This window comes from Jaculus jaculus, chromosome 17 (assembly GCF_020740685.1).
Source record: "Jaculus jaculus isolate mJacJac1 chromosome 17, mJacJac1.mat.Y.cur, whole genome shotgun sequence".
Lineage (NCBI taxonomy): Eukaryota > Metazoa > Chordata > Mammalia > Rodentia > Dipodidae > Jaculus > Jaculus jaculus.
In genome coordinates, this window is record NC_059118.1 from 5,905,382 (window position 1) to 5,919,468 (window position 14,087).

Here is a 14,087-nt window from a genome sequence, read left to right on the forward strand (position 1 = left end):
ATGTCCACACGGGCGCACTCAGGGACCTGAGTCCCCAGTGTGGCCCGGGTGTTACCTACCTCATAGGCCCGAGACCCTGTAAGACGGCTGAGAGCCAGGGCCCCACCCACGGCCGCCTCCAGCTGGCGACACTGGGTCGTGGTACTGGAGTCCATCCACACCGGGCAGTCGCTGATGGAGAAACAGTCCTGGAAAGAGGGCCGGGCTTCAGCTCTACCGCTGACTTCGGTGAAGCCTGGGACTAGCCCTCACACCGCCCACCACAGCGGGAAGACTCCATGGGCTGGCCCTAGTTTGGGCCCAGCAGGGTCTATCCCAAAAGTCTGAAATTGGAGTGAGTGAGTGAGTGTGTGTGTGTGTGTGTGCACTTGCGTATTTGTGCACATGAGAGTGGAGGTCAGGGTAGGTGTGGTGGCACACGCCTTTAATCCCAGCACTTGGGAGGCAGCGGTAGGAGGATCACCATGAGTTTGAGGCCACCCTGAGACCACATAGTGAATTCTAGGTCAGCCTGGGCTAGATTGAAACTACCATGAACCCCTCCCCCCCAAAAAAAAATTATTTTCAAGTAGAGCAAGAGAGAGAATGGGGAATGTCAGGGCCTCCTGCCACTGCAAATGAACTCCAGATGCGTGCACCACATTCTGAATCTGGCTTTCTGTGGGCACTAGGGAGTTGAATCCAGGCTGTAAGGAAGGCATCAGGTTTTGCAAGCAAGTGCTTTTAAGCAGCGAGCCATTTTTCCAGTCCCCCACCTTTTTTTGTTTTTTTTTTTCTTTTTTGAGGTACGGTCTCATGCTTGGCTAGGCTGACCTGGAATTCACTATGTAGTCTCAGGGTGGCCTGGAACTCACGGCAGTCCTCCTACCTCTGCCTCCCAAATGCTGGGATTAAAGGCGTGTGCCACCACGCCCGGCAAGAGATCTGGAGATTTCAACTCAGTCCTCTCAGACCAACAAAGTCCGTCATGTTTTTGTAGAAAGCAAAATTAATAGGGAAGCCATCTCCAGCCCACAAGTTTGTTTGTTTTTTTTTTTCATGGAGTTCATTTGCAGTAGCAAAAGGCTCTGGTGTGTCCATTTTCTCCCTTTCTCTCTTTCTAATAAATAAAAATTTAAAATATAGCCACCTTTAATCCCAGCACTCAGGAGGCAGAGGTAGGAGGATTGTCGTGAGTTCGAGGCCACCTTGAGACTACATAGTGAATTCCAGGTCAGCCTCAGCTAGAGTGAGACCCTACCTTGAAAAACCAAAATAAATAAATAAATACATAAATAAATAAAAAATAAGCCTCCAATTACAGGATGTGGAGCCCTCTGGCCCCAGTGCAGAAGGAACTTCTCAGATTCCCAAATCGTGCTGTTACCTTCAGCTGCTGCTGTAAGGGGAGATCTGGTAACAGGCTTGTGAGCGCCCGGCTGGCCCCGGCCCTCCAGTAGACGCTGCCGTGTTGCTGTGGAGGGGACGCAAGGATTTACTTATAAGCCACATCCTGGTGTCCCAGCCTCCTGGAGACAGAGCCAGAGCACAAGCCAGAGAACTGGGCCCCCAAGGATATCCCTACCGTCAATTCGTCACATAAACCACTCCCTCTACGAGGCTTGGTTTTCATTTCTAGAAAACGAGAAAGGGGGACTAGAGAGATGGCTTAGTAGTGAAGGCACTTGTAGGCAAAACCAAAGCACTCAGATTTGATTCTCCAGGACCCACATAAAGCCAGATACACAAGGTGGCACATGCATCTGGAGTTCATTTGCAGTGGCTGGAGGCCCTGGCGTACTTGTTCTCTCTATGTGCCTCTGTCTCAAGTAAGTACAGAAAGAAAGAAAGAAAGAGAGGCGGGGAGAGGGAAGAAAGAAGACCCAGGCGTGGTGGTGCATGCTTTTAAGCCCAGCACTCGGGAGGCAGATGTAGGAGGATCACCGTGAGTCCAAGGCCACCCTGAGAACACAGAGTGAATGCCGGGTCAGCCTAACTAGCCAGAGTGAGACCCTACCTTGAAAAAAAAAAAAAAAATGAAATGAAGGATGGTAAGAAGAAAGAAAATGGCAATGGTCCTACAATTATTGGTCTTTGAGATTTTTTTGGTTGGTTGGCTGGTTGTTTCTTATTTCATTATTTATTAGAGAGAGTGAGAAAGAATAGGCGCACCAGGGCCTCTGGCCACTGCAAACAAACTCAGACGCATGCACCACCATATGCATCTGGCTTACGTGGGATCTGGAGAATCGAACTTTGGCCCTTGGGCTTCGCAGGCAAACACCTTAACCACTAAGCCATCTCTGCAGCCTCGTTGGTTGGTTTGTTAAGGTAGGGTCTCACTCTAGCCCAGGCTGACCTGGAATTCACTCTGTAATGTCAGAGTGGTCTCAAACTCATGACGATCCTCCGACCTCAGCAGCCTCCCGAGTGCTGGGATTAAAGGTGTGTGCCACCACACCTGGCCTTTTTGTTTTGGTGCCTTTTGTAAAGTTGTATCTTAAAAAATATATATTTTTTATTTATTTATTTATCTGATTCAGAGAAACAGAAAAAAGCAGACAGAAAGAGTGAGAAAGTACAGGTGCACCAGGGCTTCCAGCCATGGCAAATGAACTCCAGATGCACACGCCACTTTGTGCATCTGGCTTTATGTGGGTACTGAGAAATGACACTCGGGTTGTTAGGCTTTATAGACAAGCGCCTTGGCAGCCGAGCCATCCCTCCAGCCCTGTGAAAGTGTATTTATTTGTTTCTCTGCACGTGTGCTGTGTGCACGTGTGTGCCTTGGTGTTCGCATATCACAGTACACTGGTGGCCATCAGAAGACAATCAAGGCTTCAGTGCTCCGCTGTCTGTCAGACAGGGTCTCTAAGCTGCTCGAGTCTGGCCACGGAACCCCTGAGGTGAAAGAGCTGCAGACACTGTCACTGCCGAGGAAAAGTGTGTGCTCCAAGAAGAGCTGTCACCTTAGCACCGACCCACTGCCAAGATAGCCGGGCTCCCACAACCCACAGGGGCTACTGCTAACAAACCTGGCCCGCCCCGGACAAGGCTAGGACTTGAGAGAAGTCAAAGCCTGAAGCCTTCATCTTCTCCAGGATCAGGTCCAGAGCCTGAGCAAAAGAACAGAACCCATAGTGAGTGAGCAGAACCAGAGACTCCCCTAAGCCATGAGGCTCACATGGAAATGCCAAACATGGCTGGGAGTGGTGGCGCACGCCTTTAATCCCAGCACTCAGAGTAGGAGGATCGCTGTGAGTTCGAGACCAGCCTGAGATTACATAGCAAATTCCAGGTCAGCCTGAGCTAGAGTGAGACCTTACCTCAAAAAACCAAAAACAACAACAAAAAGAGGGCTGGAGAAATGACTCAACAGTTAAGGGGCCTGCCTGCAAAGCCAAGGACCCAGGTTCAATTACCCAGTACCCATATAAGCCAAATGCACAAGGTGGGGCATGCTTCTAGAGTTCATTTGCAGTGGCTGGAGGCCCTGGTGTGCCCATTCTCCTCCTGCTTCTTGCTCTCTCAAATAAATAAATAAATAAAAACAAGCTGGGCACACACATCTTTAATCCCAGCACTCGGAAAGCAGAGGCAGGAGGACTGCCATGAGCTCGAGGCCACCCTGAGACTACATAGTGAATTCCAGGTCAGCCTGGGCTAGAGTGAGACACCTACCTCGAAAATAAAAACTGAGCCGGGCGTGGTGGCACACGCCTTTAATCCCAGCACTCAGGAGGCCGTGAGTTTGAGGCCACCCTGAGACTACATGGTGAATTTCAGGTCAGCCTGAGCTAGAGTGAGACCCTACCTTGAAAAAACAAGAAAACAAACAAACAAAAAAAAAACTGAAAAAAAATCAAAAAGCAAAAGCAAAACAAAACAGATGAATGAACAGACTTGAAAGCCACAGGGAAGGGAAGAGCAAGGCAGGGGCTATCACGCGAGGAGGGCTCCGGACCCAGACAGACTCCTTGAATTCAGAAGCCCAGGATTGAGGGAGTCATTAGAGATGGTGGCTGTGGGTGCCAGTCCCCATTCCACCCTCACCATCGGATTGGCATCTTCTTTCTAGCAAGACTCCATAGAAGACGGCTAAGCAGGCATTGAAGAACTGAGAGAAGACTTCTGGTAGGTGGACACACTAAGCACTACCTCTGGCTGTTCAGGGACTCTGGTCCCCAGTGGCATATGAGGGCAGCTTCAGCCCTATCATGCTGCATATACTGAATATACCCCTGCTCCTGTGATCTCATTGGTCACAAGACCTGACTTTTTTTTTTTTGAGGTAGGGTCTCTAGCCTAGGCTGACCTGGAACACACTCGTAGTCCCTGGCCTCCAGCTCATAGTGATCCTTCTACCTCTGCTTCCTGCGTGTGGGTTTGAAAGGCGTGCGTCACCACGCCCAGCTGGCTCTGTGGTTTTTCAAAGGCATACTGGAAGGGCTCACCGACCATCGTGGCTCCAGAATTTGCAAGTTCTCTTGGCCCAAAACTGATACCAGCTGAGGCTGGCTTACCCCAACAACTACTGGGGCACCCCTTAACCTCAAGGTTAAATATCTCAAGTGCTGCACTTGTGAGCTGCCACCTTGGGGGCTTCCTTGCAAACTTCTACCATGTCTTCCAGTGACACAGACTAGAGAAGAAGAGGAAAGAGACCCCTATACCTACCTGGACCCACATGAGGACCGGAGAGGTGACCGTCAGCTTGTCCTTGTGTACATGGACACCGCCCTGAGTCCTGCAGGGAGAACAGAGTTATGGGTTGGAGCCATAGGGCAGATTGAGTCCTGCAAAGCTGCCCCATGGTGGCAGAGGCTGGAGCCCTTCCAGCTGAAGAACAACCTTCCTCCATGTTCCACAGGGGGCTGTGGATTAACCATGGAGAGCTGGAAAGAGAAAGCACAGAAATACCCAGAAGAGCCCAGAGAGGGCAGCTCTTAGGATCTTCACACCAGAACAGCCCAGAGAGGGTGATCCTTAGGGTCTTCTCACCAGAACAACCCAGAGAGGGTGATCCTTAGGATCTTCTCATCAGAACAGCCCAGAGAGGGTGATCCTTAGGATCTTCTCACCAGAACAACCCAGAGAGGGTGATCCTTAGGATCTTCTCACCAGAGCAGCCCAGAGAGGGCGATCCTTAGGATCTTCTCACCAGAACAGCTCAGAGAGTGTGATCCTTAGGATCTTCTCACCAGAACAGCCCAGAGAGGGCGATCCTTAGGATCTTCTCATCAGAACAGCCCAGAGAGGGTGATTCTTAGGATCTTCTCATCAGAAGAGCCCAGAGAGGGCGATTCTTAGGATCCCTTAGGATCTTCTCACCAAAACAGCCCAGAAAGGGCAATTCTTAGGATCTTTTCACCAGGCCTTCATGAAGAGAAGACCTCATCTGGAAGGTTGAGTGCAACCCCCATGAGTGAAAAGTAGTAGCTTTAAAAAGTCAGGAGTGGGCTGGAGAGATGGCTTAGCAGTTAAGGTGCTTGCCTGGGAGGCCTAAGGACCCAGGTTCAATTCCCCAGGACCCACATAAACCAGATAGATGCACAAGGTGGTGCATGTGTCTAGAGTTTGTTTGCAGTGGCTGGAGGCCCTAGTGTGCCTGTTTACTCTGTCTGCCCCTCCCTCCCTCTCCCTCTCTCAAATAAATAAATAATTTTTTTTTAAAGCCAGGTATGCTGGCACATGCCTTTAATCCCAGCACTTGGGAGGCAGAGGTAGGAGGATTGCTATGATTTCAAGGCCACCTTGAGACTACATAGTGAATTCCAGGTCAGCCTGGGCTGGAACCAGACCCTACCTTGAAAAACAAAAACAAAAATAGTAGCTTAAGCCTGGCATGGCGGTGCACGTCTTTAATTCCAGCACTCTGGAAGCAGAAGCATAAGGATCGCTGGAGGTTCAAGGCCAGTTTGAGACTCCAGAGTGAATACCAGGTCAGTCTGGGACAGAGTGGAAAAAAAAGGAGTAGCTTTTTGGGTGAGTCAGAATCTTGCTATGTAGCCCAGGGTGACTTTGAACTCACAACCCTCCTGATTCAGTCTCCTGACTGCTGCGATTATAGGCATGTGCCAGCATGCCCAAGCCAAGCAGGTAGCTTTATAAGAGGGAGAGGCTGCAGAAATAGTTCCACCGTACTGAAAGTGCTTAGCAGATATAGCAGCATGGTGATGCACACTTTGAATCTCAGCACTCAGGAGGCAGAGGTAGGAGAATCACCATGAATTCGAGGCCAACCTGAAACTACCTAGTGAATTCTGGATCAGACTGTGCTAGAGTGACACCCTACCTTGAAACCACCCCTCACAAAAAAAAAAAAGCAAAATAAATAAAAATAAAGAGGGAGAAAGCCAAGAGTGGTGGGCATACTTCTGTAATCCCTGCACTCAGGAGGATAAGACAGGAGGATTGTGAGTTCAAGGCCAGCCTGGGCTAAATAACAAGATTTTTGTCTCAAAACAACCAAGGCAGTCAGGTGTGGTGGTGCACACCTTTAATCCCAGCACTCTGGAGGCAGTGGTAGGAGGATTGCTATAAATTCAAGATCAGCCTAGGACCACAGTGAGTTCCAGGTCAGCCTGGGCTACAATGAGGCCCTTAACTCAAAAAATAAAAAAAGGGGCTAGAGAGATGGCTTAGCGGTTAAGTGCTTGCCTGTGAAGCCTAAGGACCCCGGTTCGAGGCTCGGTTCCCCAGGTCTCACGTTAGCCAGATGCACAAGGGGGCGCACGCGTCTGGAGTTCGTTTGCAGAGGCTGGAAGCCCTGGCGCGCCCATTCTCTCTCTCTCCCTCTATCTGTCTTTCTCTCTGTGTCTGTCGCTCTCAAATAAATAAATAAATAAATTTTTTAAAAATTTAAAAAAATAAAAAAAGGAAGTTCAGAGAACACATTTACAGTTCTTGCCTCTTGCCAGCTGATAACCTGAACCAAGAGTACTCCAGAAGACAGCTGACAGCAGACATAACTCCAAGATCTTTGACCAGAAGCATGACCCAAAGTGCACGTTTTACGTTATAACTTATCCATCAAGAGGGCTGGTGAGATGGCCCAGTGGCTAAAGGTCCTTGCTTGCAAAGCTTATAAAGCCACATGCACAAAGGGGTGCATGCAGCTGGAGTTTGTCTGCAGTGGCAGGAGGCCCGGTTTACCCCCACTTTCCCCCCCTCTCTAATTAATTAATTAAAAATTCTACTAACTGACCCATCCAATCATCTGGTGGGTTTTTTTAGGGGGAGGAGAGTTCGAGGTAGGGTCCTACTCTAGCCTAGGCTGACCTGGAGCTCACTCTGTAGTCCCAGGCTGTCCTCAAACCCACAGTGGTCCTCCTATCTCTGTCTCCTGAGTGTTGGGATGGAAGGTGCATGCCACCACGGCCGGCTCCTGACCTGGCAAATCTAATTTTAGCACCCAGCTCAGTGCTTGGCACAAAGCAGATCTCAAATGTATGAATGAATAGGTGAATGAATAAATGAATGGAATGGGCCTAGAAAATAAATGAATGAATAAATAATTGGAATTCAGCCTAGAAAACACTATGCACTGAGGTCTATCTAGACCACCCCTCTTGCAGTTTGGCTAAGTCAGAATAATGTAGTTGACAAATGTAAAAGGTTTTGGGGAGGATCTCAAAATGAACCACCCACCCACAGAAGACATTACGTGCACCTCAGGAACATACCCAAACGCAGGAAGGTCTCTGTCAAAATGCACACTGTCCTCATAGAAGACGTTCAGCTCAGTATCCACAGCGACCACTTTCACCTGAAAGGCATTGGTTTGTTTTTGTTTTTTTGAGGTAGTGTCTCACTGTAGCTCAGGCAGACCTGGAAATTCACTATGTAATCTCAGGGTGGCCTCCAACTCACAGCGATCCTCCTACCTCTGCCTCCTGAGGGCTGGGATTAAAGGCGTGTGCCACCACACCTGGCTCTGAAAGGCATTTTTAAAAAAAATGGTGTATAGGGGGCTGGAGAGATGGCTTAGTGGTTAAGGCGCATGCCCGAGGAGAATAAGGACCCAGGTTCGATTCTCCAGGTCCCACATAAGCCAGATGCACATGCATCTGGAGTTCGTTTGCAGTGGCTAGAGGCCTTGGTGCACCCATTCTCTCCCCCCACCTTTCTGATAAATGAATAAATAAAGTAAAATCTTTTCAAAAAATGGTGTATAGCCGGGCATGGTGACACACACCTTTAATCCCAGCACTTGAGAGGCAGAGGTAGGAGGATCACTGAGTTCAAGGCCACCCTGAGACTACATAGTGAATTCCAGGTCAGATCAGCCTGGGCCAGAGTGAGACCCTACCTCAAAAAAAAAAAAAAAAAAAAAGAAAAAAAGAAAGAAAACAAACAAAAAGAAAAGGTGTATGTGGGTGAGGAGATGTCTCATAAACTGCTGGGCACAGCCGTGCATGCTGGCAGCCCAGCCCTATGGGGAGGACACATACCCAAAACTAATGCATAGGGCTGGGAAAAAGTGGGTCAGCGGTTAAGGCACTTGCCTGCAAAGCCAAGAGACCTGGGTTCAATTCCCCAGTACCCACGTAAAGCCAGAGGCACAGCGGCACATACATCTGGAGGTCGTTTGCAGCGGCTAGAAGCCCTGGCACATGCATTCTCTCTGTCTCTTTCTGCTAGCAAATAAATAAGTAAAATCACATTGCACAGAAGTTCCCTTTGCCTCTACACCGGCCCAGAAGTTACTAACACCCACTGCGTGCGGTTCCATTTGCAACGTGGCCAACGTTCCAACACTATGACATGAAGTAGTGGCCTTAGCCGGGAGGTGGCTGGAGTAAGAGCGGTTACCACGAAGCATGATGGCCTGAGTCCAACCTCCAGAACCCACATAAGATGCCAGGCATGCCCACTCATGCCTACAACCCCAGTCCTGGGGTTGGGGGGCAGGGAGGATGGTCAACTAGATGGAAAAACAAACAACCAAACAAAACAGCAGCTCCTGGTCAAGTGAGAGACTTCACCTCAAGGACACAGCTCAGGCCGGCGTTGTGGTGCACGCATTTGATCCCAGCACTCGGGAGGCAGAGGTAAGAGGATGGTGGTGAGTTTGAGGACAATATAGTGAATTCCAGGTCAAACTGGGCTAGAGTGAGACCCTACCTCAAACAAACAAACAAACAAAAGCTTGCCTGCAAAGCCAAAGGACCCAGGTTCAATTCCCCAGGACCCACATAAGCTAGATGCATAAAGTTTATGCATCTGGAGTTTGATTGCAGTGGCTGGATGCCCTGGTTGCACCCATTCTCTCTCTCTCTTTCTCTCTCCCTGTCTGCCCCTCTCTCTCTCTCAAATAAATAAAAAAAATTTAAAAAAACAAAAAGAGAAGATAGAGACCACCCTACATGATCCTGTGGCCTTTGAACATGTGCACACAGGGTCACAGGGTACACACATGTGCACATGCATACACTATGCAGACACACTCTACACACACCACACATATTAAAGTCATCATCTACAGATATGTTGGCCTGCACTCAGCTATTCTTGGAAGCCTGCAGCCACTGGGCCACAGGTTGGGCACACCAGCAGAGCCAACCTTGAACACTTAGGTGACATCACTGTGACCACAGCAACAGAGCCCTCACGTGGGGTCCTACTCAAAGGGTTAGCAAAGTGAAAACAGCCATTTTCTCCAGGAATCTGTACTCCCCAGTCAAGGCCCAGGCCCTCTAGAAGTATCCACAGAGGAGCCGGTCCTGTCTGCAGGGGCTGGGGAGTCAAGCAAGGCGCATGGGCAGCTTTCCCAGAGCCATGGCCACATCAAACCGCACACGACACCCCAATGAAGCCAGTTTCCAAGTTAAGTGTGGCTCTCCTTTCCTGGACAGAGGGAGAAGCGGGTCACATCAGAGCACCCCAGACTCCCCCGAGTCCTGTTACTTCTCCCCCTAAGCCTGCTTAAAGGAGAAAAGCCTCCAGGGTGCCCCACACCCACTTCAAAGGCAAATTTTGATTCTGCTCGCCCATCCCCCAGGGTCGTGGGAGTTGGACAGACCTGGGGACAACAGTCCTGGAGCAGCAGACCCTGGCATGCAGGTGCCAGGCAAGGGAAGTCACGGGGTAGGACAAAGTCCATTGGTAGAAGGTGCTCATTTCACTTAAAAAAAAAATGCCTATTATGGTGGCACACGCCTTTAATCCCAGCACTTGGGGGTAGAGGTGGGAGGATCGCCATGAGTTCAAGGCCACCCTGACACTGCAGAGTAAATTCCAGGAAGGCCTGGACTACAGTGAAACTCTACCTCAAAAAAAAAAAAAAGAAAAGAAAAAAGAAAAGAAAAGAAAAAAGAAAAAAGGTTCAGGACTGAGTCTGCGTAGTGGCACACTCCTTTAACGCCAGCACTGGGAAGGCTGAGGCAGGAGAATGGCCATGAGTTCGAGGCTAGCCTGGAGCTAGAGTCAGTTCCATGTGAGGCCTTGTCTCAAAATCAAACAGAAGCCGGGCATGGTGGCGCACGCCTTTAATCGCGGCACTCGAGAGGTGGGAGGATCGCCATGAGTTCGAGGCCCCCCTGGGACTACACAGTGAATTCCAGGTCACCCTGGGCTACAGCGAGACCCTACCTCGAAACACCGAAAACAAAGCAAAAAAGGTCTCAAGCGGTGAACCGGGTCCGTGGAGTCCCGGGGGCAAGCATGCCCGCATGTGTGCCCGTCCGTGCCCCCCCCCCCGTGCCCTCCCGAGCTGGGTGGCTCCCGGGGCGGCGCGCGGACCACCGCGCCTGTGGTCACTTCCCCGTACGTGGTCCGCCAGGTCCCGGAAGGGCATCGCGGGGGCTCGCAGCCCTGCACGCGCGGGGAGCCCGGGATCCGGAGGGCACGGCGGCCCGAGGCCCGTACCTGCTGCGTGCTGAAGTCCCAGCCCAGGCAGCCGCGGCGAGCGGCGCGCCCCGCCATGGCCCGGGTCCCGCCGCGCTCGCCCCGCCCCGCCCCGCCGGACTCCGGACCCGAGTCACGGGGTGACGCGCTCCGGCGCCGCCTGCGGGGGACCCGGGCCGGGAGCGCGCTGGTCCAGGCCTGGGGGACGGTCCGCGCCCCATCGCGCCCAGCCCCTGCCCTCCGGGCGGTCCCGCGGTGGGCCTGGCTTTCCCTCGGGACTCCCGGACCAAAGCTTGCACACGTCCAGCCAGCTCTTTCCTGGCTTTCCCTCTGAGCTTGGGGATCCAAGTTGGCCCTTAGGTCCTCAGGCAGCTGTCCACCCTTCGGGGTCACTCCCCCGGGGTCCTAAAGAAATGCCTGTGAAGCTTAAGGACCCCGGTTCGAGGCTCGGTTCCCCAGGTCCCACGTTAGCCAGATGCAGAAGGGGGCGCACGCGTCTGGAGTTCGTTTGCAGAGGCTGGAAGCCCTGGCGTGCCCATTCTTTCTCTCCCTCTATCTGTCCTTCTCTCTGTGTCTGTCACTCTCAAATAAATAAATAAAAAAATTTTTAAAAAAATTAAAAAATTAAAAAAAAAAAGAAATGTGTCCCGAGCATCAGAATGAAGAGAGACTGATTTCGAGGGGCATGGGATACGATGGAGAGTGAGGCTTCAAAGGGGAAAGTGGGGGGGACGGAAGGGAAGTACCTTGGGACTTTGTTTATAATTATGGAAGTTGTCAATTAAAAAAATATATTTAAATAAAAAAGAAACCCACAGCTCAGAAATAAAAGAACACTGGGCTTAAAATTATACATCCCCTGCCGGGCGTGGTGACGCACACCTTTAATCCCAGCACTGGGGGAGGCAGAGGTGGAAGAATTGCTGTGAGTTCGACGCCAGCCTGAGACTACATAGTGAATTCCAGGTCAGCCTGGGCCAGAGTGAGACCCCACCTCATACATAGCACCTTTTCCCCCTTGGCTACAGTTATGTTCAGTTTGGGGAATTGAACCTAGGACTCTACACATGCTAGGCAAGCACTCTACTGCTGAGCAATACTCCCAGCCCCCAGGGAGGTTTTGAGTTTGTTTGTTTTGGCGATTTTTTTTTTTTTTGGGAGGGTTGGTTTAGTTGGTTCATTTTATTATTTATTTGTTTAGTTAGAGGTAGGGTCTTGTTCTAGCCTAGGCTGGCCTAGAATTCACTCTGTAATCTCAGTCTCAGTCTGCCCTCCAACTCACAGTGATCTTCCTACCTCTGCCTCCCAGATGCTGGGATTAAAGGAGAGGGCCACGAAATCCGAGTAGAACCCTAGTATGTCATTCATATTCACCTCTAGATTTAAAATCAGAGCCGAGGCTGGAGAGATGCTTCAGTGGTTAAAGGCAATTGATTTCTTTAAAAAAAAAAAAAAATCCTCTCAGGGCTGGAGAAATGGTTAAGTGCTTGATTTGAAGCCTAAGGACCCAGGTTCAATTCCCCAGCACCCACGTAACCCATGAAGGTACATGTGTGTGGGCCTCCCACCACTGCCAATGAACTCCATCCAGATGCAAGCGCCACTTTGTGCATCTGGCTTCATGTGGGTACCAGAGAAATCGAACTTGGGTTCTTAGACCTTGTAGGTAAGTGCCTTAGCCACTCAGCCACCTCTCCAGCCCTTCAGCTGTTTTTTGATGGTCTGATGTCTCAGGCAAGAAAAGCCATCCAAGAAACAAAATCCCACCTACTTCCTTTCTTCATAGAGCTCCAGGCACTTTCTCTTCCCATGGACTAACGTTTTTTCTAGAAATCTCCACATCACCAACCTATATGAAGCGCTGCCCAGCCCACCACAGCCCCTGTCCCCCCGCTGTGGTCTCATCACCTGAGTATCCCTTGTGGAGCTCCAGCTGTGTGGAGCGCGGAGGGGTTCCTTCCCATAGATGGGACAGGGAGACACCAACGTCCCCGTCCTCCCAGATACTCACTACCTGCTGGGGACACAGGCACTTAGCAGTTGCCACTCAGTACGACAGGAGCCAAATATCGGTACAGGTCAGAGCAATTAACTGAACTGCTAAGCACACTTGAAATGAGGTTGGGAGGATTGATACAGTTAAATCCATCCTACTTTTTATTTGTTTTCTTTTTGTATTTGTACTAATACTTTTCCTACCTCAGGAAAAAAGAAAGAAAGAAAAGTTCAAGGCTGCACTGGGCCATCCTGAGCAATTCAGTGAGTCCTGCCTCAGTGGTGGAGCCCTTGCCTGGCAGACACCAGCCAGTATGTTCAATGCCTGCACCCCCACCAGCAAAAAGAAAGAAAAAAGAAAGAAAGAAAAAGCTTCCAGGAATTAGAGAATGAAATAGACAAATCAGTTATAATTCAGAATCCCTCATTTATTTTTTTAAATTAATTTATTTTTTATTCGCAACTTCCATGATTGTAAACAATATCCCATGGTAATGCCCTCCCACCCCCAACTTTCCTCTTTAAAACTCCATTCTCCATCATATCCCCTCCCCCTCTCAGTCTCTCTTTTATTTTGATATCATGATCTTTTCCTCCTATTATGACGGTCTTGTGTAGGTAGTGTCAGGCATGGTGAGGTCATGGATATCCAGACCATTTTGTGTCTGGAGGAGCACGTTGTAAGGAGTCCTACCCTTCCTTTGGCTCTTACATTCTTTCTGCCACCTCTTCTGAAATGGACCCTGAGTCTTAGAAGGTGTGAGAATCACTCATTTATTATATGCATCTGAAATTCAATAACATATTTACCTACAGAAGCCACCTTCATTTTCTCTGTTTATCCTGCCTCAGAGGAAATAAAGTTCTTTGTTAGTGAAACAAATTTTTTTCTTCAAGGTAAGGTCTTACTCTAGCCCAGGCTGACCTAGAATTCACTATGTAGTCTTAGCGTGGCCTTGAAATCAAGGTGATCCTCCTACCTCTGCCTCCCGAATGCTAGGATTAGAAGCATGCACCACCAGGCCTGGCATGAAACAAAATTTTTAAAAAATACTTTTCTTTAAAATTTTTTTAATTAGTTAAAAAATTTATTTATTTGAGACAGCGAGAGACGGAAAGAGATGGGGGGGGGGATGAATAGGGACACCAGGGCCTCTAGTCACTGCAAATGAACTCCAGACACATGTGCCACCTTGTGCATCTGGCTTACATGGATGGGTCCTGGGAAATCGAACTGAGGTCCTTTGGCTTTGCAGGCAAGTGCC

The 14,087-nt window shown here is 49.8% G+C and overlaps 1 protein-coding gene across 2 annotated transcripts in view; it reads right to left on the minus strand.

The window, feature by feature from the left end:
• The window catches only part of Xylb (xylulokinase), a 50,099-nt gene extending 39,182 nt beyond the window's left edge, over positions 1-10,917 (minus strand). Inside the window, exons 1-6 of one of the 2 annotated variants that reach the window (XM_045136430.1) lie at positions 10,849-10,917; positions 7,665-7,747; positions 4,657-4,726; positions 3,015-3,095; positions 1,367-1,453; positions 60-188 (exon numbers count right to left, since the gene is read on the minus strand). In XM_045136430.1, the coding sequence (XP_044992365.1) occupies positions 60-188; positions 1,367-1,453; positions 3,015-3,095; positions 4,657-4,726; positions 7,665-7,747; positions 10,849-10,905 (507 nt within the window). In that variant the 5' untranslated portion in view covers positions 10,906-10,917. The remainder of the gene's footprint in view (positions 1-59; positions 189-1,366; positions 1,454-3,014; positions 3,096-4,656; positions 4,727-7,664; positions 7,748-10,848) is intronic. The other variant, XM_045136431.1, reaches the window with a different exon arrangement.
• Between the last annotated feature and the right edge of the window lie 3,170 nt (positions 10,918-14,087).